Source organism: Diabrotica virgifera, chromosome 6, assembly GCF_917563875.1.
Source record: "Diabrotica virgifera virgifera chromosome 6, PGI_DIABVI_V3a".
NCBI lineage: Eukaryota > Metazoa > Arthropoda > Insecta > Coleoptera > Chrysomelidae > Diabrotica > Diabrotica virgifera.
Window position 1 is genome coordinate 23,233,260 of NC_065448.1, and position 27,969 is coordinate 23,261,228.

A 27,969-nucleotide genomic window follows, 5' to 3' on the forward strand; every position below is an offset into this window, starting at 1 on the left:
AACATGGCAAAAAACAGCAAAAAATCTAACAAACTGACAGCCAGAAGTAAACAAACCAGAAACATCACAAATTGTTCTTAAAATCCTAAAACGTCCCCAAGCGTCTTTGTTGTACCTATCTCTTTTCGATGTACTGAGTCTAGCTAGAGCGTTCATAAAAATATCACGTGTCTTTACCTAATAACAGGCGGTAACTGCTTTGCCTTAGTTTCATGCGTGGAAGACAGTGATGTTAGATAAAAAGTATATGTTTTATCTCGCCAGGTATTAATGACACACAGGTAAAGAACCATGGACTCAACTGTACTAAGAGACTGTTCTGTCTACGAACTGTTATAAATGAGAGCCAGAAAGATAGCTATGAAATGCAGAAAACAAAAAAGAAATGAAAAGACAGGATTCTACACACAATACATCCAATAACAAATTGCAAAAACCTTTCTAATCAAGTAGTACTAATATACTTACGTGAAAATTGAAGACTAAAATGTTATGCGAGGTAGTGCCACAGAACACCAAATTTCTTTCCATAATCATAGAATATACTGTGGGGGCTATTATGTTCTCCATAGTTCGCAGATGAAGGCCGCTCATGGCATCTCTTATTACGACTGCAGAATTGCGAGATCCTACCAGTAGAACCATTCTAGCTCCTTCTTGGGTGGCCCATAGCGCAAATACTGGATAACCGTCAAATATTTCTTCATATTCCAAATTGTTTTTCTAAAAATACATACTAAATAAAAAAACTCGATCACAATGTCAACGGGTAAAATGAAAATTGTCATTCAAGGTTAGTATTTTCTGACATTGTATAGTAAAAACGTTATTTTATATTTATTTATTATTTCCTTAAAATACTTTAAATGTGGCAAGATATACCTAAAAAGAACAAAGACTAATATTAAAATAAATTTGAACATAAACTATATTTAAATTTAAATTTTGGCAAATGTCTGATTTACCTAAAATGCAATGATTCACGACATTCTTCTCAAAATCATATATGATGTCATAATTTATGATGTAGTGAAAGAAGGGTTTGGTTTGAACTATATCTCATACGGGTTTTTTTAAGTATATAGGACATTACATTTAATCACTAAGAGATAAGCTTGTAGTTTGCTAATAGACATTAATCACCAAGTAGCCGGATCAAAAAACAATCTGACCCAAAAAAAAATAAAGGAAGGATGAAAATTTGGGAATAGTTAGCTGAAATTGTCTATTATTATATAAGAAAAAGTTTACAATTCTACATCCCGTCTCAAAGGTGAAAAATATACATTTAAAATAAAACCGGAATTGGATAAAATGACTAATTCTAAACAACTTTTGTTCTATAGAGTTTTTTCTCTAAGTCAATACTTTTTGAGTTATTTGCGAGTGAATATGTTCATTTTTAACAGAAAAAAAAACAGGTTTTTGGACGGTTTTTCGGAGATAACTCAAAAAGTAAGTATATATATAGTGGCTAAACACCCCTTTAGGGGTTACGCCGCTTACGCTCTCTAGATCTATGTTTTGAGGTAGATCAGTCCTCATGTTCGTTATTTAATTTTCTCTGTTATTTTTCTCCACTCTTTCCTGTCTCTGGTTTTCCCTTTCCAATGTCGTATGCCCGCATTGTTGAGATCACTTACTACTTCTTGTAACCATGTAGATCTTGGTCTTCCACGTCTTCTTTTGCCAGCTGGTGTCCATTCCAATATTGAGTATATCGTCGTAGTTGATCCGGATCTCCATATGTGTCCTAGCCATTTTGCTCTTTGCTGTTTTATTTTACATACTATATCCTCCTCAATTTCTTCCAGTAACTCAAGGTTCGTTCTTTGTCTAAATTCATTGTCATTTATTTTTATTGGTCCTAATATTGCTCTTAGTATTTTTCTTTCTTGTATTCTAAGGTTTTCCTCTTGTTTTTTTGTCATGCTAAGAGTTTCGGCTGCATACATCATCGTCGGTCGAATTATTGTTTTGTATACTTTCATTTTTGATTTCTTACTCAATAACTTATTTTTAAGTAATTTTTTATTTGCATGGAAGCTCTTATTTGCTGTAATAATCCTTTCTTTGATTTCGGTTTCTCTTTCTCCATTGTTTGTTATTAATATTCCTAAATATTTAAATTTTTCGACTTCTTCAAAAGTGTATTCTCCTACTCTAACCTTTCTGTTTTCAAAGTTTTTGTCAAATCTCATTATTTTGGTTTTCTCTTGGTTTATTTTTAATCCCATTACTTTTCCTTCTGTTACCATTTCGTTTAACATTCGTTCCATTGTTTTTCTATTTTTTGTTATTAGCACAATATCATCAGCGTATGCTATTATTTGTCCTTCTCTCGTTCGGAGGGTGCCTTTGTTGATCTTCCTGACGACGTATTCTAGGGCAAGATTAAACAGAGTTGCTGATAATGAATCTCCTTGTCTCACCCCTTTATTGATGACAAATTCTTCTGTGTCGCCTACTTGAGTTTTTATACTAACTACAGTTCTACTCATTGTCATTTGTATTAATCTTCTTAATTTATGTTGTATTCCCATTTCTTTCAGAGCTACCATTAGTTTTGATCTATTTATTGTATCAAATGCTTGTCGAAAATCTATAAAAAGCAGTTCAATTTCTATTTTATATCCATGAGCTTTTTCCATAATTTGTTTAACTGTATGTATGGCATCTGTTGTAGAGTTTCCCTTAACAAATCCGCATTGATAGTGTCCTATGATATTCGTGGTAGCTTCGGTCAGTCTTCGTTGTATTAAGGCGGACATGATTTTATATGCTGTGTTTAATAGCGTCAGTCCTCTGTAGTTTTTACACATCTGTTGATCTCCTTTTTTATGAATCGTGATAATTTGTCCTTTGTACCATTCTTCCGGCATTTTTTCTTCGTCCCATATGTCTTTTATTAAATTGTATAATCTATCTTTTAATTCTTCACCACCATATTTTATAAGCTCCATATTGATACAGTCCGATCCTGAGGCTTTACCATTACGGCTGCTATTAATAATTTCCTCAACTTCCTCTTTTGTTGGTATTTGTAGCTGGTTTCCTAACATCATTGTCTCTTCTCCTCTGTTTTCATTTAGGTCTTGATCTTGTTGTTCTGTTAATAATTCTTTAAAATAGTTAGTCCAAATTTCTTTATACTCTTCATCGTTTTCTGATACTTTTCTATTTTTATCTTTTATGCTTTTTATCTTTCCTTTAAACGTTTTGTTCTGCTCACTAATTTTCTTATAGAATTCTTTTGTGTTTCTGTTCTTACTCTCTTTTTCTATTTCTTTTATCTTATCATCCAACCACTCACGTCTAATTTTCCTTATTTTTTTCTTACATGCATGCCTTATTATATTGTATTCTTCCCTATAATCCTGTCTATTTGTTCTTATCCACATTTGTCTCATTTCTACCTTCTTTTTTAACATTTTATGGCATTCTTCATTATACCATTCTTGTCTTTTTTTGTTTCTTTTTATCCCTACGTGTACTTCCGCTGTTTCATTTATACATTTTTTTATATTTCTCCATTCTGTTTCTATATCCTTTGTAGGTTTAGATTGTTCCTTCAGTTTTTTGTTCATGTCATCAGCATATTTAATCCTTATGTCTGGAGTATTCAGTTTTTCTACGTGCCATTTATTTTTTGTTGTCGTGTTTTTTAGTGTTCTTTTGACTTTTTGTCTTACTTTTGCAGTCACCATAAAATGGTCTGTGTCTGCATGTGCACCTCTGTAGGACCTCACGTCTGTTACCGATGTTTGCTTCCTTCTTGTAATCAGAATATGGTCTATTTGTGACCATGTTTTTTGGTCTGGGGAAATCCACGTCACTTTATGGTATTTGGGATGTTCGAATTTTGTACTAACGATAATCATATTGGTACTAGATGCTAGATTACATAATCGTTGGCCATTGTCGTTAGTTTTTTCGTGTATTGTGTGCTTACCTGCTACTTGGTTAATGTAGTCTTCCTTACCTATTTGGGCATTAAAATCTCCCATTACCAGTATTGTGTCTTCTCTAGGTAACTTCTCCATTTCTCGTTCGAGTTCCTCATACAATTTGTCTTTTTCCTCCGCAGTAGCACTTTCAGTTGGGGCATATACGTTTATGATTGATATATTAAATGGTTTGGCGTTAATTCTCAGGTAAGCCATACGTTCATTTATTGGTTTAAATTGCATAATGTTATTTTTTATTTTTCCCATAATTATGAAAGCAACTCCATATTGACCTTGTTTTTCATGTCCCGAGTACTGTAGTGTGTAGTTTTTTCTATTTATTTCTCCTTGACCTGCCCATCTGATTTCTTGAATCACTGCAATATCAATTTGGTATCTTTCTAGTTCTGAGACGATATCCTGCATTTTTCCTGGTTCAAGCATTGTTCTGATGTTCCACGTACTTATTTTTAGTTGATCACATTTTTTCGGTTTTTTATTATATTTTTTTGTGTTCGTATGTTTTATTTTATCTAATCTGTTCAGGTCCTTTTCCTTTGCCATTTTCGTGTCCGTTTTTTGTGTTGTATCCAATATTTGTTTTTTTATCAGTTTTTTGGCGTGTCCTGCTTTGCCCTTTCCAGTTCATTCTTCTCTTTGTTCCATTTCCATTCAGTCCCGTCAATAATTAATTTTTGATAACCTACTCTAGTGTTCTTACCGTTTTCTTTTTGAAATTTTGCAATTCTCCGTATTTCTTGTTGTATTTTCATCTCTTCTTGCGTTAGATCGTTATTGATATATATTTCCGGCTTTGAATTCCTTAGTTTGTTTTTGTTCTTCATAATTTTTATTTTTTCATTTTTGTTTTTTAGTTTTACAAGACATGTTTTGTCCCCTATTTTATAAGCTTCTTCTATTTCTACTTTAATACCTAATTCTCTTTCCACGAAATCTGCCATAACCTCATTGACTACATTTGGGTTATTTGTATCCATCGGTAGACCCTGGACAATAACATTGTTAGCTTTTCTCTCTTTCTCGAACTTTTCTACCTTCATTTTCACTATCTTTAGTTCCTGTTTCATTTCATCATTTTCTTTTTGTAGTTGTTGGTTACTTTGTTTGAATTCATTTATTTCTTTTCTTAATTCTCGGAGGTCATTTCTATATTCTCGTTGTTCTTCTTTTATTCCTTTTACCTCCGATGTTAAACTTTGTGTTTGATCTGTTAAATTTTGCATCATTTTTAAAAGCTGATCAATTTTGTTTTCATCTTTCTGTTGTTTGGTTGGTGTTCTGGATAGTTTCTTGCTCTTGTTAAAAATATTGTCTGCATCTATCTCTAGACTTCTCTTTTTACTGTCTTCTGAGGTGTAATCATTATCACTATCCACCATTTTTTATGTATTTGTACTCTATATTAAAGCAAGCGATAAGCTCTAGTTCCCCAGTCGACCCGGCGAAGGCTCTAGAACTTCTCAAGCAATAATTGAGTATGACTTTAAATATATTAAAATTCTTTTTACTTCGAAATCTTGTTTACTTAGTTTATTATTAATTGATTGATTTCCTTTCTTGGATTTTTAAAACTTTTTGGAAAACCGGCAACGTCGCTTTTAATTTGATCAAGACTTGTTCTCTTATCTGTTGTCAAAAGAACTGGAATTTATAAAATGTCGTTTGTTTTGATTAACATAAAATGTTCTATAAGTTACTTATAGGCCGATTTTTGCCACTATTTTTTGCACTTTAGATAGTTTATGACCTTATACAAATGTTCGCATATAGTTAATATTTTATTTCGCACTATTACCTCAAAAATCGGAATAAACTCTGGTGAAAATGTTTAACACTTTTATTTCGCACAATGCGTTGTTGCCGCTCCAAAAAGTAAGTATTTTATTGAAAAAAATATTCTTAGTGAAAATATAGCTATAAAAAATTGAAATAAATGGTGTATGCATGAGGTCTGTAGACTCAGTAGAAGCAGAGTTGTAGCTAATGAATAGTAGGTTCTTCTTCGTCAAATTCCAAATCGAATATTTCAATGTGAAATAACCCAAAAACGGAGCACTTTTCGGGGAAAATTCATTTAGACTTTTTTAAAAGGTTTATTTTTGTTTTTTAAAAAAACTTTTAACATTAAAAGTGAGTTACGCTCAAAATATTGTTGGTCCCTTTTATTTTTTGGTAAAAAAAATCGCGAAAATCACCCCCTAATTAGTATCACAAATAAATTTTATCATACCACTTGACAAGTTACTTTGCTTATGTATTATTTATATGATCTGTAAGTTTCATCGGTTCAAAGTGCTTATTTTTAAAAAAGCTGTAGTTAAAATGGCTTGAACGAGTTACTAATCACGAGATAAGGCAAACTTTGAACAGCCATAGCATAACCAATTTTTGTCTAACAAGAAAACAAAAAATCAAAAATATTCAGAAAAGCAAAACGAACATTTTATTACTGTTTGAAATTTTTGGTATTACTAATAATTTTTAAGTTAATTCCATAAAAAATTCCATTTTTTTTTTCATAATTAAAAAAAAGCTTTATTTTAAACCCAATTTTTTTCAAAAATGAGCACTTTGAATTAATGAAACTTGTAGATAATATAAACAATACGTAAGTAAAGTAACTTGTGAAGCGGTAACGATTAATTTTATTTGGAAAGCTAATTAGGTGGTGATTTTCGCGATTTTTTTAGCAAAAAATAAAAAATACCAGCAATATTTTGAGCATAACTCACTTACTTTTAATGTTAGAAGTTTTTTCAAAAAACAAAAATAAATATTTGTAACACTTTAAAAAAGTTGTAATGAATTTTCCCCGAAAAGAGCTCCGGTTTAGGTTATTTCAAATTGAAATATTCGATTTGGAATTTGACGAAGAAGAACCTACTTTTCATTAGCTACAACTCTGTTTCTACTGGGTCTACAGACCTCATGCATTTACCATTTTTTCAGTATTTTATAAGCTATATTTTTGCTAAGAATATTTTTTCGCTAAAATTCTTACTTTTTGAGTTATCTGCGAAAAAACGTCCAAAAACATGTTTTTTTTGTGTTAAAAATGAACATATTCATTCGCAAATAACTCGAAAAGTATTAACTTAGTGAAAAAACTATAGAACAAAAGTTACTTAGAATTAGTCATTTTATACAATTTCGGACTTATTTTGAACGTATATTTTTTCACCCCCGAGAAAATACTTTTCACCCCGTATTTCCCAATTTTTGTAAAATGGAGATGTAGAATTGTAAACTTTTTGTTCTATAATAATAGACAATTTCAACTACCTATTCCCAAATTTTCATCCTTCCTTTAGTTTTTTGGAGGTTTTCGTAAAATGTTGTGTTACCTGATCGGGCTAAAGCATAACATTGCTTGATTCAATTAAATGTCAAATAAACAAAAGTAAACATTCTCAAAAACTCTTGCGCGACCCTGTAGAGTCAGCAGAAGCGTTAAATTTTCATTTAGGATTTCAAGGTTTGAATCTTATGTCTATTAGTTCAGTACGTCCTGTCAGTTTTTCGATTTTTCTCTGTTTTAGTTCGTCTAGATTTATTGTTCTTAGCATGCTGTGAGCTGTGATCGCTACCTGTATTTATCGTGTTAGACACTACAGTATGTAGTTTGGCTTTAGTAATGGCTTCACAAGAGAAGCTCTATATAGCTTCTCCTTGTTAAAAAATGTTGAGACCAACAAAAAGATCTTTACGCCACTTGTATATACAATGAGAAAGCTTTCGATAAAGTTCAAATTACATTCTCATGGAATCTCTAACGCGAAAACGGATGGACAAAAATGATATTAACAGAATATTATATTCTCTTAATATAATTTACCAGTATTAGATGGAAAGAACACGGATGAGATAAGCAGAGGAGTGAGACAAGGCTATGTTTGAGAGAGAGTGTAGAAATAATAATTTTTATAAACTCTAACATGAAAAAACAAAAGATGTAGATCTTTGAAACACACTCAGTGATCAAAAGATCCACAGGTACTGGTTTAACGACCACTCGTACGAAATCAAACAAATAATGAAATAGAGAATGTGGAAAAATCCCCTTACGAACAATTCACATTCTAACATGAAGTAAACCCACTTCTATGTAAAAGGTATATTTAATAAAATTTTTAAAATCCCAATGGATTAAATAAAATAGGTTCATTCAGAACGTTTTCGGACCTATCAGTCCATCATCAGTGAATTCATATATACTTGCTAACTAGCCCCAGAACCAAACAATGGTTGTACTTATAATTCAATCTACATTATAGTGTTGTGAAATTGGAAAGGCTAAACTCGGATGTTAAAAGAATACCTCCGGGAACATGGTGAGACTCTAAACGAGAACCCTAACAACCATCTTCCAAGATGGATCTCTTCTCATCATTAATCTTCAGCCCTACTTCACTTGTTGCATATTTGGGGCACATATTCAGAAATGACAAGTACGAGTTGTTGCAGCTGATTATGAAGAGTAAAATCAAAGCAAAAAGGGGGTCCTGGTAGACAACAAATATCCTGGATGAAAAACATTCGCGACTGGACCGGGTTAAACACACAGACGCTTTTAAGCAAAGGAAAAGATAGAGACGAATTTGCAATGGTTATAGCCAACCTTCATTAATGGAGTCGGTACTAGAACAACTGTAGAGTCAACTGAACAAGAACGTTGAAAATTACTAATACTCTTGAACGTGCTAGCCGACATTTTGTGTTTACGATCCTTCGATTTTAAGTGCAACTAGCAGCTACCAGCAACATTATCAAGTTGCTTGCGATTTAGAGTGAATTATATAACGGTAAGTGAGCTGCATCTTTTGTTTTTACTTCAAATAATCACTCGAAAGTGCTATTTGTCCGTATTTATAACTAAATTTATTTATGTTGTTCTGAAGCTATTTCCTTGTGGCATTTTTATAATCAACTATTTAGATATGAAATAAGCCACAATTAAATTGAAAAAAATAATTTTATTAACGTTTCGGCGCCCGAATCGGGTGTCGTCAAAATACAAAATAATACTAAATTAAACAAAAATGTTGTTGCTTAGTAAAAAATTCTTCTAATAATTTATTTAATCTGACTCATTTATATCGGCAATTCAGACATATATTAAACATTTTAAAGTAGAAGACTTTAAAATGATATTGCCAATATTTATGAGTTGCATTCCTGGGACGACTTTACTGAAAGATAGTTCATTCGATTACATGAAATCAACTCCAACTCAAGAATATCCGCCACAAAAAAAATCATAGCATGTGATCTGTCTTTAAAAAGACAACTAAATGTAACGGTGACAGTAAAATTCTCGCGTTAGAGATTCCAAATCACGAGGGAAAACCAGGAAAAAACCTCGTGGTACTCTCCCGACATCTTAAGTATTTGGTCTTACATTTAGTTTACTCTCAAAACTAATACCAAATTGTTGTTTAAATTATAAATACTATTAATAATACATAAACATATAAGTAATACTAAAATATAAAATATGTACTAACTCGCTATGTTATTGACTTACTAATCGTGGTATTTTCTTTCTACTGGCTTCTCTAACGCGAGAATTTTACTGCCATCGTTGCATTTGGTTGTCTTTTTAAAGACAGATCACATGCTATGATTTTTTTGTGGCGGATATTCTTGAGTTGGGGTTGATTTCATGTAATCGAATGAACTATCTTTCAGTAAAGTCGTCCCAGGAACGCAACTCATAAATATTGGCAATATCATTTTAAAGTCTTCTACTTTAAAATGTTTAATATATGTCTGAATTGCCGATATAAATGAGTCAGATTAAATAAATTATTACAAGAATTTTTTACTAAGCAACAACAATTTTGTTTAATTTAGTAGTATTTTGTATTTTGACAATGGCACCCGATGTGGGCGTCGAAACGTTAATAAAATTATCTTTTCAATTTAATTGTGGCTTATTTCCCATCTAAATAGTTAATTATAAATTTATTTAAATTTGAATTTCTTTTGTTGTTCATTCAATAACTAACCTTCATGGAGTACCGTGCAATCGTACTCCTCAAACATCCGAGAAACAAGTATCCCCAGTTCTCGTCTATACATTGAATGCTGTCATCTAGCTGAATATCACATAGAAGGGAGGTACTATAAAAGTTATACACTTTTAAGGAAGATCCGTAATGCCCTATAAACAAATATGGTTTTCCATTGGCGTCTTTTGTGTAGTGTAAACAAGTGATTGGCACTGTGGTAACTTCTAAAACATTTGTACATTTACTGTCTTTTAGATTAAAAAAGAACACTTTTCCGCTCTCTGCTCCAGCTACCAATTTATCCTCACACACCTAAAAAAATACGAAAAATATTAAAAGGTACTTAGATGGTATCTACAGTTTGATCAAGAAATAATAGGAGGTGGATCATATTCAATGTTTGTAAAGTTTTCATATAAAAAGAATAGGATGTATCTCTCAAATTTCAAGACAAATACGTTTCTGCTTTGGATGAAGAGAAACACATTTACCAAATTTCAAGACTCTAGGACTTTTGCTTCAAGATAAAGAAAAGGCACAACAGTGTGAACAGAAGAAGAAAAACTTGAAATTCAATAAGATTCTTCTTTGGATCACGAGGTATCTATTTAAGACTCTTGATCTTAAAGCTCCAAGAAAAAAATATCTCAAGAAAAATGGCACAAAAATATAAACAGAAGAATAAAAGCCAAAAATTCAATAACATTGTTCTTTTGATCAAGAGAAACCTATTTACCAAATCTCAAGTACATATAGAACTTTTTCTTTAAGAAATAGAAAAAATGCAATAATATGAACAGAAGAAAAAAAGCTCAAAATTCAAGCTCGAATTCTTCTTCGGATGAAGAGGAACCTGTTTATCAAATTTTAATTTTTTAAAAATTATAGCCAAAGCCAAAAAATTGAATTTTTCAAGTTTTTTTTTTGGGTTATGATTGAAAATTATTCTCTGAAATCTCTTTCAACGATATATAACACATTATAGTATAAAATCTTCATGGTTACAAAATTATTTGTTTCTTGAACGTCTGCACTCAACTTACCGTGTACCGGTAGCTTTATAGCCTATTAGAGTGTTTTATGTTGTTGCGATTTCCCGAATACTAGGTTTTTAACTTTTGATGTCAAATATCTCTGGATCCTTAGATGATAAAAGGTCCAAATTTTTACAGTAGTTGTAGATAGATAATATGTAGTCCCGCGTAAAGTTTTATTAAAAAATGTACAAAAATAAGTAAAATAAAAAATAAAATCTAAACTTTTTTGGGTTTTTTTTGTAAGAATATTTTAAAAAATTTTAAAATAAATGTTTCTTTCACTCTAACTTTACAAAAATCTACGCGGGACTAAACAATACATCTAGTTTCAAAATAAAATAAAAATTAGGTCGTTAAGTGCTTTGGTTACAGAGTTATGTGACATAATGTTAAACTTTATCGTTAAATGGGACTTCGGGTGCCCTTAAGACTAGAGGACTTATGCTTTAGGAAAAAAAATTCGAGAATATTAACAGAAGAAAAACTCATTCTTCTTTGGATCAACAGGAACCTATTTACCAAATTTTAAGACTATAGAACTTTTGCATTAAGAAAAAGTACAACAAGAAAAGGCACACGAATATGAACAGAAGAAGAAAAGTCGCAAAATAGACGCTCACAAAGCGTCCAGGTTATGCATATCTTTTATTTCCTAATCTACTTTTTCAGACTGTTTTTCTCCTACTTTTACTGTTGTTCTGGTAGACATATTCGATCATTTTGTTTATTCCTAGCCTAGAGGTATCTTTCTTGCGTACAATAACTGTAAGTGGATAACGTCCTTTCATTTGACCTTGTCAAATGCCTTCTTAAGGGCCATGAAATATTAGTATGCCGGTTTGTTGTAACCTAATGATTTGTCTTGCATTTTGCAAATAAGCTTCGTATCTCGTTGAACTGTTCTGTTCATGCTCCCTCTTCTTACATAGATCGATATGCTTTTCCTCTCTTTTGAGGAGCCTATACTCTTTTTATTTCTCCGTGTGCAACCACCTTTAAGAGTTTTTGATATGCTGCGGTTTTTCTATCTCGCACGAAAATGCCAAGGAGAAAACAAAGAGGAAAGTCATGAAGAAGAAAAGACACTAGTGTGAATCACGAAGCGGTCTTGTGTCACTTAGAATGAACATCTACTTTACTAGATTATACAGGGTGTTAGTAAATAAGTATGAAAAATTTTAAGGGCTAATTCTACATGAAAAATTAATGCCAGTTTGCTCTATAAACCTATGTCCGCAAATGCTTAGTTTCGGATATACGGAGTGTTGAAATTTTTATTACAAACTGCCAATTTATTTATTTCTCTAAGACCAGTTGAGCTATGAAAATGAAATTTGGTGAGTTTTAGGAGGTAGTTATTACGAATTTTATGACATACAATTAAGAATTTTGTATTCATCATTGGCGCGCCTACGGGCAATGGTCTGAATTATTTTAAAGAAAAAAATAGTACGCCACTGAGATATTTCGAATTAGAAAATATTTTTAAATTCCACGTCTAATTTATAATAAAAAACCTTTCTTTCCTTTTTTTCATAGGATGCACCGTTTTATGCAGAAAAATAAAACATCTTGGCGCATATTTTTCATTTCTTAATATATCATCAAGAACTATCCAATATAATAATACTAAACTAGAACAACAACAGAAAATATTACTAATACCATTTCAACTAGGTGCAAAGCTGCAAGAAATGTTTAAAATGATCTCCTTTACAGGTAACAGAAGAATTTTATATTCATCATTGGCGCGCGTACGGGTAATGGTCTGAATTTTTTGAAGAAAAAAATAGTACGCCACTGAGGTATGTCAAACTAAAAATCATTTTTTAATTCCTCGTTCAATTGACGACAAAAAATCTTTCTTGCCTTTTTTTCATATGCGGCGCCGTTTTTATGCAAAAAAATTAAACATCTTAACGTTTACAAAGTATTTTAACTAAGTTTCTATGCATGTGGAAACTACCTCAAATACTTGGTAAGCGTTAAGATGTTCTATTTTTTGTATAAAAACGGCGCCTCGTATGAAAAAAAGGAAACAAAGATTTTTGTCGTAAATTGAACGAGGAATTCAAAAATGATTTTTAGTTTGACATATCTCAGTGGCGTACTATTTTTTTCTTCAAAAAATTCAGACCATTACCCGTACGCGCGCCAATGATGAATATAAAATTCTTCTCTTATCTGCAAAGGAGATCATTTTAAACATTTCTTGCAGCTTTGCACCTAGTTGAAATCTTATTAGTAATATTTTCTGTTATTGTTCTAGTTTAGTATTATTATATTGGATAGTTCTTGATGATGTATTAAGAAATGAAAAATACGCGCCAAGATGTTTTATTTTTCTGCATAAAAATGGTGCATCATATGAAAAAAACGCAAGAAAGGTTTTTTATCGTAAATTAAACGTGGAATTTAAAAATCATTTTTAATTCGAAATATCTCAGTGGCGTACTATTTTTTTCTTTAAAAAAATTCAGCACATTGCCCGTAGGCGCGCCAATGGTGAATACAAAATTCTAAATTGTATGTCAAAAAAATCATAATAACTACCTCCTAAAACTCACCAAATTTAATTTTCATAGCTCAACTGGTCTTAGGGCCGGTTGTTCGAACGCTAATCAACAATGATCATTATCAAATATTTCATTACTGTCACCAAAACTGTCAATGTCAACTTTGTTTGGGTTGCTGAAAACATAATGAATTACAATTATGAGATTTATTATTAATTATGTTAATAATTATTGTTATATTAATTGATTATAGACTCCACAGACTTTTTAACAACCCAAACAAAGTTGACATTGACAGTAATTAATTATTTGATAATGATCATTGTTGATTAGCGTTCGAACAACCGGCCCTTTGAGCAATAAATAAATTGGCAGTTTAAAATAAAAATTTCAACACCCCGTATCTCCGAAACTAAGCATTTGCGGACATATGTTTATAGAGCAAACTGGTATTAATTTTTCATGTAGAATTAGCCCTTAAATTTTTTATACTTATTTACTAACACCCTGTATAGAGGAGCAGAGCGACCTGCTACTCGCTGAAAAACTGATACTAGGTAAAATGCACTGTAGAATAAAGAAAAGCTTATTAAATAAAGAAAAAAGGCAGAAAGATGTGACAGACTACTTTGAAAATGTGTAAAACATGTAAGAATCCATTGAAAATTGTAAATTTAAGCTTTATGTGAAACCAAATTTCTATTGTGGCTTTGATTTAACGGCTTATATTTAGAGGCTTATTCGCGATTTTGGTTTTACGCATACCAATCAACCCCAAAAATAGACGGGAGTTGACTGTATTAAGAAAACAACTAGTAATATTGTTTTTAACTTATTTCCTTGAGTTGTAAGTAAATATATATGCTTGAAAACTTACCTTTAAGACCAACATCTTTTCGGAAATACCTCCAAAATCTAGAAGGCACTGCTCTGCTGATTTCTGATAAGAATTTAAAGTTTCTTTAGAAAAAAACTGCTCATCCGTCTGTTGTAGAGTGTCAGCTACATTTGTAAGTTTCTGCTTCCCTGGTTCTTGTAACGATGAGGTGTCCATATTTCTTGCTGTATTCGTAGATTTTCCTTTTTTGTGTATCAATCTCCCATTAAGTTTCCTCGCAATTTTCTTAGGAGATAATGTAGTAAATAAATTTTGCCGGTACTCAGTTAACTTAGCAATGTATTTATCTATTATTAGCATCCTTCTTGTAGCACCAGCTAAAGTTTTTGGGGGATTTTTAAATCTGTGTTTAATAAATTTGTCGATTGTAAGCACTTGCGTCTGCGTTGCGGCGTTACACATTTTTCGTGGTAAAGTAGTACCGTCTTGCACCACACCTTGATCAGCAATATTTTGAACTAAGATTTCTTGCGATTTTTCAGGTAACATTTGCTCATGGTGAGATGGTTCTTGTTCTTTACAAGAAACTTGGTAAGGTACTTTTTGTGGTAAATTAATACCGGCTTGTAGAATATCTTGACGAGCATTATTCTGAACTAAGATTTCTTGGGATTTTTCAGGTAACACTAGCTCATGATGAGATGGTTCTTGTTCTTTACAAAAAACTTGGTAAGGTACATTATTCGAGATCATTTCTGTTGGCATTTCAGCATTTTCAATATTAGATTGAACCTTGGCTATTTCAGCTGTTGATATTTCATCAATTTCTGTGTTGGGTTCAACTTTTATTACCTTATTTTTCACTACCTCCTCACTATCAGACTCAATACTGATTACTTCGCTTGTTTCCATATTTTCGTCTTCTTCTTCTATTTTAATGACAACGTCGTCTATAGGCGTCGGTCGCACTTCTAAATACATAAACTATGATTAGATTTTTAAATACAGTTCAATAGAATTATATTAGAATTATCCATATCTTATCAGTTTGATAATTAATTGATCGAGTACACTTCCCATAGTTAATAATGCAGTTTTATGAGTAAATCACTGAGATCTATTCGTTTCACTATTTTCACGAAAATTTATTAGGAAATACACAGTGGCGGCTCGTCAGAGGAGGCAAGGGAGGCTCAGCCTCCCCATAAATTTTTTACACACTCTATACTGTTTTGTTTATCATGAATCGCGAAAACAACAATTACTCTCACTATTATACAACGTGTAAATTCCATATTATCACTAATTATCCATACGTAGCATTAGCATTAGAACGCATGATCGCGTCTCAGTTTTATTACATATTATTGTAGGTAGGACCCTGGGTTATCCCGAGATGCATGAACGGAGCCGAGAAGCCCAGCATTCTCCCTTGCTAATGCTCCGTGCAGCGCAGCAGGCGTTTAAGGAGACCCGGTCTCCTAACAGTGGCATCACACGCTTCCCGGAGATATACCAAGGGAGGCAGAGTACTTTCTCAGCTCCGTTGGGTGGCTGGGTGCGTCTCGGGACAACGAATTTTAGGGTCCTGACTAAAAATAATGAAACATCTAAAAATGCGAATTTTGTTATGAAATTTGGTATGTGGGGTTATAATAATATTTGGAACAACTTGCTAAAAAAAACTTTTTCCGATATCTCTAACTCAAAGCAAAATATCGGTAATTTATCGTGTTTTTGAATTCGCAGTAGGCCGCGTTGAGTATCTTAAAAAATTTGAAGCTTCATTATGTATGGACTGCAAAACTTCAAATCTGTATTTATTTTGATATACATAGGTATCTATTTACGTATAGATGGAATTGTTAACAAATAAACTACACAAACTTTGGTATTAAACTTTTACTATTAGACTAACTATTTTTAAAATGATATGATATCATGAAATTATGAATTAGGATGATATTATGAAATGTAAATAAAAAATGGTCAAAGATGGGGCCTTAAATTACATTTTTTGGCGCATTTTTTTGCTAGTGCTTTGTCTAGATATTTTACAGTTAGGTATAGCCTCCCCTATTGTAAAAATCACGAGCCGCCACTGGAAATACAACAGAGTGTCGGGGAACCTTTTTATGAGTGAACTATTTTAGCATAGGTATGTGTAGATAGATAAGTATAAATTGCTAGTCAATATTTTTATAGTCCATTGAAATGTTACACTTTTTAGGTCTTACAGTGTATTTTTCAGAGGAGTTAATTTAATTTTTTTGATGTGTTGGGAGGGGGTAAATATAAGCTTAAGGCCATCGGTACATAATTCGCAAATATTTTACGGCTATCCCTACTCTTCCTGTCTTTACACGGCAAATTACGTGTAGTAAAATTCACACTGGTATGGATATGTAAACATTACTAGAATGTCATTCTACTTGAAAATGTCATCATTAACTTAAAGAGATGGCTTTTGAATGTTCTTGGATTACTGTTATTTGTATAATTGCAAATTATTAATTCAGTTAATAAATGTGACAATTTTTTCACTAACTATGTATTCAATGATTGTAATAATTTATATGTACAAAAAAAAACTAATACTCAATCGAGAAAAGAGGAAAAGTGTTAAAGTGATTTTTTAATAATATATTGTTACTATGGAACGCTTACAATTTTGAACATCTTTAACAACAAAATACTTGGATCACAGAATAAATAATCCTGATGTTTTCTCTTCTTGGATCTTCCACAAATAATACACAATAAATAAGTTTTTATTAAATTCACGTCTTAAACCAATTATTTATAAAATACACTATATATTAATTTTATTTAATCAACAACTCAAAATATTCCCGATGCCATGTAAAATATTTAAAATTGTCACTGCATGATTGTCACTGTCTGACTGACAATATGCTGACAATATGCTATTCGACTGAGTGCGTTGTAAGACAAAGATAGATTTGGAAAATATTACTACGGACATTAGGGAGTTTTTGTTGCTACGTAACGTACGCATCTCCGTATACGTAAAGCAACTAACGTGTCGTAGAGGATGAATGTTAAAATAGGTAGTTTTTGTAACTGCCTTAACGTAACGTAAAGCAAATCGTAAAGTCATTTTTAAATTCCGTTGACATTTAAAAAAATAAAACAATGTTCACACAATATACAATTAATATACAAATGTAAAAAAAGATAAATGAATGATGAAATTGTATGGTTTTAATTGCTTCTATTTAAATATAAAAATATTATTTTTCCTTAGGTTAAAATTGTTTTATTTTTGTTTATACCTACTTTTTAGTTGTAAATTATTGTATACCTACATCAGAATTCCAGTAGGTATAATGTAAATAGTGTGGTAATATTTATTTGAAAATTTTACTGAAACTAGGTCATTTGTTTATCTAGTTATGAATTGTGGTGATCACTGTATTTCTTAAATTAATACAAGATTTGTTTGTTTGGCTTTATTAATAGACAACTTAAAAACAATAAAATTTTAAATCTATTATGAAGCTCCAATTTCCAATTACAAACACAGAATAATTTTACTCAAATAGAATAAACCAATATAACCTTAAAATGTTTATAAACAGGTAGTACGCTGATGAAATGTTCATTTGGTAGGTAATCGGGCAAGATCCTCGTGTGCATTCGGTGACTTTCGGCTCGATAGGGATGCGTATGAACCTAACGTACCAGCCCGTAACCTTAGGTAATACGTATCGCGATACGGGAGTTCAACCATTAATGCGCAAGCGTATATGTCAAAAAGATGCGTTACGTTTACGTATTTGTGTGCACAAAAACTCCCTATTGTGTTCATTTTTTTCGAATCCTGAAAAAACCAATAAATATTTTTGAAAAATTTAAACGCAGAATGAAAGACTAAATTATTACCGAGGTGTAGTATTATAATATCACCCTGTACAAAAATCTGTTTTATTGAAAGTTAATAACCAAAGTAAATATATAATCGACCGTCCATGACCGAGGTCGCGCGTGATGTCGAAATAGTTCATTCTTTATAAAAGTAAATGTCCCATGATATAGATATTAATATTATTATGATTATTGTACTCAGTATCTAATTATTGTACTAGGTCGTTACGGTTATGTGTAAACAAGTTGTTATGGTTAGTCATTGATGGACTTGAATGTAAATATAATGTATCTGAACCAAGAAAGAGAGTTTTAATTAGTTTGGACCTAAAAGGCATTATACATCACGTACTTATGACAGAGGGCCGAAAGTCCCTTAGAATAAATAAAAAGTTTATTTTGAATGAGATAAATCACACTATATTTTCTCTTACTTTTTCACCCCTGTAACTTATTAAAATAAACATTATAGAAGGCCTCAGGGACTTTCGGCCCTCGCTAATAACGCAATCTTTCAATCTGCGTTTAAATTTTTCAAAAATACTTATTAGTTTTCTCAGGATTCGAAAAAAATGAATCCCCGTTTGAATAGCATTGCAGCCGAAAATACGTACCCATCCCCTGAAGTTCAAGTACAAAGGGTTTTTGCACTGTACCTCGTAAACTGGCAACCTTATTCGCGGTGTGCAAGTACTTGGAGGGGATACGAGAAACGATCGTGCGAGAATAGCGGAGAAATATTGCAACTTTCTTAAATAATTCATATTGTCAATTGAAATTGTCAAATTGACGTATATTTCATGCCTACTGTCATTGAAGAAGAAAAATTATATATTGCTCCACAATATTGATATGATATGCAATTATTATATAAAGGTAAATTTAATTAATGATATTTTGCTTGCAATACTGCATTTTAATAACTAATTTTATTTACTACATACAATTGTTTACGTTTTAATAACATAACCTGAATCTTATTTTTTCTTCTTATTACTTTTTGGACTCTGGCCTTGACAATTATCCAGTAACCAGGACTAATATTACAATTCTTCTTCTTCTTCCTCTTTATAAGCAATTCTGCTTGTTCATTGGCGGATTGATACCTCTATGGAAGGTTGTCGCTCCATCTTTTGCGCGGTCGGCCGATACTTCTTCTGCCGATTGGTGATTTATCTCGTGCTATTTTGACCACACGTGTCTCCCCCATTCTGGTTATATGGTTGTTCCATTCTTTTTTTCTATTTAGTGTCCATTCGTTTATACACTGTATGTTACATTGTCTTCTAATATCTTCGTTCCTCTTTCGATCTCTCAGTGTATTTCCTGTAATTCTTCTCAGTACTCTCATCTCTGCCGTTTCCAGTAGTCTTTGTGTTGTGGCTGTATCGGGTCTTGTTTCTGATGCATATGTCATTATTGGTCTTACACTGGCTTTATAAATTCTTGACTTCATCTCAGTGTTAATATGTCGGTTTCGCCATATAGTGTTATTAAGGCATCCTGCCAATCTATTTGCTTTTTGTACTTGATTTCTCACTTCTTTGTCTAGGTCTCCGTAACTTGACAATGTAATTCCAAGGTATTTTACTTCCATTACTTGTTCAATACTGATACCATCAATTTCTATTTTGCATCTGATTGGTTCTTTACTGATTACTAAAGTTTTAGTTTTTTGAGATGAAATTTAAATGGCCAATTTACAATTGGCCAATATAATTAAAAGTGCGAATAATGTTGCTGAGCGTAGAAACCAGGTGTCGCTTTGCCGAACTTGCACGGTCCCAATAGAAAATTTTATAAAACATTATTTGTAGCAAATTAAATTCTCTATAACTTTATTCCTATTACTTTTTATCGTAAAATGGAAAATAAAAAAGTTACAACCAAAAATAACTAAAAATTTTTGAACAAATTTTCTTTTGACGGTAAACACGAAATAACGATTAAGCGCAGTTTTTTTATACAGGGTGAGTCATGAGGAACTGTATATACTCCTAACTCGTATAGAGGCTCCTATGGGGAATAACAAATGACCATTAAAAAGTGTCTGCTCCCATTGTTTAATAATATACAGGGCGAGTTTCGCATTTTGACAGAAATTTGTATTCGTCATAATTTTTGAACGGTCAGATCGATGTGTCTCTTATTTTGGCCAATCGTTACACTATTACCACCTAATCAACCAATTTATTCAAACTAGAAAAAAATCAGGTCCGGCTTTAAAAAAATTAGTTCGTTTGGGTCTTAGAAAAAATTTCCCCCTGTATACGCTTTTTGAAAACTCTAATATGAATTTTTCAAATTAGACAAATAGGCAATTAAAATGGCATATTTATTTTTTTCCGCACACGAATACTTAATTTTTTATAAAAAAATCAAATTTCACTATGAATTAAAAGTTTCGTAAAGTGAACCATAGATTTAAAAAAAATAACTTTTATTACAAAAATTAATTTTGTTTGCACAAATAAGTAATTTATGTTACCATCCAATCAACTGATTTATTCAAACTAGAGAAAAATCAGGTTCGGATTTTAAAAAATTAGTTCGTTTTGGTCTTAGAAAAAATTTCACCCTGTATAAGCTTTTTGAAAACTTTAATGTGAATTTTACAAATAAGACAAATAGGCAATTAAAATGGCATATTTATTTTTTCCCCACACGATAACTTAACTTTTTATTAAAAAATCAAATTTGTCAGAATCGGAATTTTAACCTAAAAATGAAAAAAAAAATGAACTCACGGTTTAACTCGCTACAACTCTGTTCCATTTTAATATTTTTTTTTCTGAAATTTTTACAGCACATACCTTTTACCATTGTGAAGACTATGAAAATTGTTGTAGACTTTCAGTCTTCTTCTTGTAAAAGTAGCAAACTTGTAAATCGCAAAAATTAGGTGGGAAAATTTAAAATTTATCAATTTGATCACGTCTATGTTAAACTATAGAGTCCAAAAGAAGTGTTATGGGAAGTTTTAGATCTAGACGTGTTAGAAAAAAAATGGTAAAACTTTTAATTTTAACAAAAACGTTGTTTTTGTAAATTAATTTTTGTAAAAAAGTTAATTTTTTTAAATCTATGCAAAAACTTTGCCAAACTTTTTATGCATAGTCAAATTTGATTTTTTAATAAAAAAATAAGTAATCGTGTGGGGAAAAAATAAATATGCCATTTTAATTGCCTATTTGTCTTATTTGTAAAATTCATATTAGATTTTTCAAAAAACGTTTTTTTGACTTTTTTTAATGGAACACCCAGTATATTTTTTTGTAAATTGAAAGAACGGTCATTCACCTATCCAGCGCTATAAAGCTTTTTAAAATAGGTCATCAAGTCACTGAGTAAGTAATTTTTAAAATGAGAGGTGCAACGTGAGAGGTGCAAATGACATAAGTAAATAACATGATTAAAATACCTAAGCAAATTGATATTATGTTATGTGATTTCCACATTGCATCTCTCCTTTTAAAAATTAATTAGTCATTTGACAACCGATTTTAAAAACTTTATATCGCTGGATAGGTGAATGATCATTCTTTCAATTTACAAAAAAATATAGGTACTGGGTGTTTCATTAAAAAAAAAAGTCAACAACGCTTTTTTTCAAAAATCCGCCATTTTTTATTTAAAAGCGATATAAAAAATTCAAACAAAACTCTTACTAAAATAATACATTTCAGCGAAAACCTCATATTTCTATCTTGAGCCGTTTAGAAGTTATAGGCAGTTAAAATGGGGAAAAAATAAGTGAACACCCCGTATAGTAGAAAACTAAGAATAATGGTTCATTTTTATAGTATTCTTACAAGTATTCAAAAACCTAAGTCAAATTCAGAGCGCTGTAAGACCCAGAAAAATTCATGAAATTAAACAAAGTAGTGGAAATTATTTACTGGAAAACCATCTATAACATTGTTCTGATGTCATATTATTATAAAATCACCATAAAAAAAGTTATAGGGCCCAAAAGAAAATGTTTTCAAAAATTTATAACTATTTTTCATTTGATGATAAAAAGGAATCACTTATAAATAAAGTTGTAGACAATTTAATTTACTACAAATAGGTACTTAAGGTTTTCTAAAATTTTTGTGTCAGGTTACTAAAATAGTTTACAAGATACAGCGGGAGAACCCTTTGCACCCCCTATACATCTAAAAAAAAAAAAAAAAAAATAAATAAAATTGCTTCCTCTGAAACTGCAACTCTAAAACTATTTAGGAATACGGAATTATTGCTTGTATTAAATTTATCATAAACAATAATTATGCTTGTTATTTTTCAATTGACTTTCATAGAATCTAATAAAGTAAGTCGTAATAAGTGTTTATTTTTGAAGTCTATAATGTAAAATTATCGGTTCTTATATATACAACCAATCTGTATAATCCAACAAATAAAATAAGTGGATTAAAGGAACTCCGAGGTCCAGATATTGGTTTTTATATTACTTTTTAATAGAGTCAGAGATAAAATAATATACTTAAAATATGCAAAAAATAAATGTAAACTATAAATTGGCAAGAAGGTAATCTAGGAGCCTGTATTAAAGAGTGCGTTTCATTCTTTTCCTTCTTCATTTCAGAAGTTAAGCATTTATTGCCTGTTTCAGCATCAAACTTAGCTTCATCTTTTCAAGGGATGTTTCTTGTGATTTCTTCTTCATCTTCTTGCAATATTCATATTATTGCTTTTCCATATTATTGCAATAACCATTAGGTGAAATCTTTGTAGCTGAATACTTGTAATATTGTCCCAATTCTCACATGAAATTACAGTGTTTTGTGCATTTTTAGATAAGTTATTATTAATTTTCAGAAAATCGAATTTTAAAGCTATTTTTAAAATAATTAAGCAACACATTAACAAAAACAACTTTACAAACTCTCAGTTTAAATATTTTCTATTATTTTTCAGTAAAATTGTATCAGTTTTTCATATACTTTACCAGTCATTACCTTTGGTATTTAAAATCAAATTGCGATATCACATTGTTTATAATATTGTTTATAAGAAAAAAACTGATGTTTAATCTTTTGTACATTTTGTTTATTACATATTTTTATCACCAAATTTATCAAAAACAATTGTTAGATACCTATATCAAAGAATATCTTGGGAAAATTGTTAATACCCTGGTCAACGGCGGATCCAGGAACATTGCAAGGTGGGGCAATGAAATAAAAATTTTCTCGTGACTGACGTATGCAGGATTCTTTTTCGGGATGGGCTATTATTGTCTAATTCTTCATGTACCATGTCCTTTCAGAACGTTGGTTACCATCATAGGTATCTTAATTTTATTTATGCCACCCTAAATCAACCATGAAGTTCTTATTCGTCCTGGACTGCGTTTGCCTGCTATTTTCACTTGAATAATATTTTGTAGCAACCTATATTTGGGACCTCTCATTAAATGCCAGAAATAATCCAGCTATCTCTTCTTGGTGCTTTTTATAATCCCAGTAGTCTTGCTGAGACATTCTAGTATTGTGTAGTTTCGAATCTTCTCCATCCAATAAACTCTTAAAATTCTTCTCTTGCACCACATTTCGAGAGCCTCAAGGCGATTTAGTTCGATTTTATTCACAGTCCAAGACTCGACACCATACAGTAAGTAAGTCCGAGAACACGTAGCAGTGAAGTAGTCGAATCCTTAATGCCTATTTTAGGTCTCTGTTACACAATACTTTGGACATCCTTCTAAAAACGGGTCTTATTCAGGGGTTTTATTAAATGATCAAATTACCATCACATAGCACTGGCAATTACTATTTTTATCTGGTTCCTGGCATTGAATTGAATAGATAGCAATTGAATAGATTTATTGAAGGACGTTTTCATTTATTATAAAGACTTTTAATAATTTTCGATTCCAAGGAATTCTGCCATATTTATGTTTCAGTTATTCAGTTATCAACAGGGCACAAAATTCACTATTTATGTTCAATCATAAACTCTTTATTAAAAACAGTGTCAGTAGACACCAGGAGAGGTCTCAAGGAGGGGGCAATCGACTCCATTGATCCCCCCCTTGGATCTGCGCCTGACCCTGGTATATTAACACGTATTTGATATTTTTCTAGAACTCACCTACAACATCAGCGTTAGATACATTATCTTCTTCATCTGAAACATTGAAAGTGTTCTGCAAAGCTTCAAGAACCTCATGTGGTAGATCTTCAATCTTAATTCCCATATCTGGCATGATGGAATTGATCCATTCCGTTGATTCTGTTACATCCGGAGTTTTCATCTGTACATTCCTCAACGCCCTTGATACTTCAAGCCTCTTCTGTTTAAGAATTTGATGTATGGCTTCGTCATACACAGACGTCCTGGTACTTATCAAAGTTTTCTTTCTTCGATCATTGAGATTACTTAAATGGTTCATGATTTTACAATGAATTTCGTCTACATTATAGGTGACAGGCTTTTGAGTTATACCATCACTTGTGTCAATCGTATCAGGGGTTTGATTGTATATGTTTTCAATGAACTGTATATTGGAAGCTTTGGACAATGTTGACTCAACTACACCAAAGCTTCTAGATCTTTTTCTTTCATTGGATATTTTTGGATGTTCATTAATTGGAGCTTCTCTAGGCATATTTACATCCTTTTTAAGTGGAATAATGTTTTCGTCTGGACTTAATAAATGACGCATTATGATGGCACTAGTTTTTTGTATTTTCTGAGACATATACTCTTCACTACCTTCCATGGGGGATGAAGGCCTTGACTTTCTTTTCCATTTATATTTTTTGGACCCTCTTTCTTGTCGATAATAATGTTTTTTAAACGCATAATCATCTTCTGGCCTATAACAAAATAATAACAGAAATATGTTTTATTGCCATTTACAATTTTACAATTTTGTAGACAAAGCGTACAGAGTCAGAGAAAAAAAAACAATAACAAATACAATTTAATGAAATTACATAAATCGTCAATATTATAAAATAAAAGATAATGAAATAAGACAAAACAATCTATTGTAAAATTTAAATAAATTGCAAATTGCAAAATCAACCTTAGGAACTAATAAATTTAAGCTGCTGCATTAGACACCCAAATATAGATAAAAAATACTACTTGTACCTACATAAATTAGAAAAACTCTTCTACTGAATAATAAATAAATATGGTCTTTAAGATAGATAGACTTTTGTTATTTTGCAAAACTTGGGAAAAGATGTTGTAGATTTGAGTTGTAAAGGGAGATAGTTGTATAGTTAAGTTGTAAGTTGTTGAATAGTTGTAAGCAAGGGTTGAAGAGCTGCTTTATAGGATATTGCTACTGTTTTATATAAGTTAAAAGAGAGTAAATTAAAGTCGAACCTAGTTTTTATTGTAAGTAGTTCAGAAGTTATAATAAATAAGGATAAAGAGTGTGTTCAAAATAAATTAGGTATAATAAAAGGCCTTCCCACTAATACTTTACCTAAATCTTCCATTATAGGGATAAAAATACCGGCGTTTATACGGAGAGTGATTCCTTAACTGCCTTTTGGTAAAATTTTTACTTGTACTATTAGTTTCCATTTCTTAATTTTTCATTTTTCCATAAACTTTTATTGTTTAAATTTTAAATGATAAATATTTTCGTTTAGCATTATGTCACATGTCATCCGAAGATTTGAGGTTTATTTTCTTCTTCTTGTCTAAGTGGTAGTTTCATGTTTAGACGTTTAGACAAAACAAAAAGATCAGATATGTTGAAATGTTTATTTTTTATTTAATGATTATTTAAATTATCTATTTAAATTACGTTTTTTTATTTGCACTTTGATCTATAGTATCATACTTAAGTTATAAGACTGAGAAAATATAATTTCTTTAAATAAATTACTTGTTTCTTTTTCGCTGTGTCTAGGTACACGCTAACGTGTACGCAAATAAAAAAGTTAGGTACACGCGAATTAAACTTCATCAAGCCAGTGACGTCATTATTTAGCGTGCGCGGTGACGTTATATTTTGGTACACGCTATTTTGATATTTTTAGTGTTTGTTGTTACTAGAGTCTGTAGCACCAAACACAAAAAGAAATTTCGCAAGGCTATGATTGGCCACAAAATCCCGGCTTGCGATTGGTTAGAAAGCTGACTGTGATCATAAGATAATATAACCTAGAATTAGAATTTAAATTTTATTTGACAGTTGTTTGTTGTTTTAATGTCTGTGCAATATTCAACAAAATAAACAAAATATAGAACAATAATAATAATAATTATAACGATTTATGATTTCCTAAAGAAATATATGCTTTAGAAAGATGTAACATATTTAAATAGAAAATGAGATGTAAAATCTTGAGAACCCAAGAGCTGCATATGTCTGAAAGCAAAATAAATGAAACTGAGGGCATAGATAGATAACATTTTACTGGTAAGTAATGAAATATTTTAGAGGTATAAAGAATTTATAAAGCCTGTCACATTAAAAAATAATTGCTTGAAATACAGAAATTGCTACAGAAATGTTAATTTTCTAATCAGATATACTATTTTTAGAAAGACAATGAATAAAATATCACTGAATATGAGAAGATAGTTCATCAAAAGTTGGGGATGTTTAAGAAGAATTTTGCTGCATCGAACAATCATAATCGCTGCTGTCAGTCATACAAAGTAAAAAGTAAACTGCGAAAGTTTAGTCCTATCAAAATTTAACTATGGTGATGTTGTGTATGGGCCATTCCACGAATATACGTCTGTTCCAGACCATCGCGACAACAACTATTTTAGTGTGCAACATAAGAAGTACGAAAGTAAATGGCTCTAAAAATTATTACAATAAACAAGAATGTAATTTGCAATTTAGTTTCGTACTTCTTATGTTGCACACTAACATTCGTTGTCGCGATGGTCTGGAACAGACGTATATTCGTGGAATGGACATTGTATTCGATCAGATGACAGAGGAAGAATTCGGGTTCAAGACACCAGCCTATTTGTCACAAATTTAAAACATGTAAAATGGTTGAGCATGGAAAAGAGAAGATTTCTACATGCTGCTTGTCTGTTCCACAAAATTATCAAAACTCACTACCAACATATCTTTTTAAAAAAGTTATACAGTGATGAGCGCCCTAATAACCGGCAAAATAACGCAAAGGTAGGAAACATTAAGTTGTGAGATAACAGAAATGAAACTAGTGGAGGTGGGAGATTTAGCGATAAAAACTTATAAGTTTACGTTTTACTTATTGTTTCCCACCTTCAGACGTATCAGATGAGTATTTCAACTAAAACTGTCACAGTGGCAGTTGCCAAACTCGTCCGATACATCTAAAGGTGGAAAACAATAAATATAATATAAATGTATAGGTTTGTATCGCTAAATTTTCCACCTACACTAGTTTTATTTCTTTTTATCTCACAACTTAATTTATTACACTCATCACTGTTTATAGAACTGACATAAGAGGCACAGAGCAACAGTGGCCTAACACCAAAAAAACGAAGTTTTGAGATAAATGCAATCTTTTCATTCATATTTACATTGTGCTTATGGGATGATGCTACAAATTATGTAACGATATTTATCCAAATATACAGGTAGGTTGTGTAGGCCCTTGTTAATCTGAAGATTTATGCCCGGTTTCATAATCAACCTTAAGTGAACATTAACTAAAGTTCACTTTAACGTTGACATTTACCCATATGAATTGCATTGACAGGGGTACCAACTTAAAACTTAAA

At 31.3% G+C, this 27,969-nt stretch overlaps 1 protein-coding gene across 1 annotated transcript in view; it reads right to left on the minus strand.

Annotated features, from left to right (window-relative positions):
* LOC114331374 (uncharacterized) overlaps window positions 1-25,937 on the minus strand; it is a 31,965-nt gene extending 6,028 nt beyond the window's left edge. The window contains exons 1-5 of the mRNA XM_028280942.2: window positions 25,709-25,937; window positions 24,358-25,085; window positions 14,410-15,341; window positions 9,977-10,291; window positions 469-723 (exon numbers count right to left, since the gene is read on the minus strand). Of these exons, the coding sequence (XP_028136743.1) occupies window positions 469-723; window positions 9,977-10,291; window positions 14,410-15,341; window positions 24,358-25,085; window positions 25,709-25,809 (2,331 nt within the window). The 5' untranslated portion in view covers window positions 25,810-25,937. The remainder of the gene's footprint in view (window positions 1-468; window positions 724-9,976; window positions 10,292-14,409; window positions 15,342-24,357; window positions 25,086-25,708) is intronic.
* Between the last annotated feature and the right edge of the window lie 2,032 nt (window positions 25,938-27,969).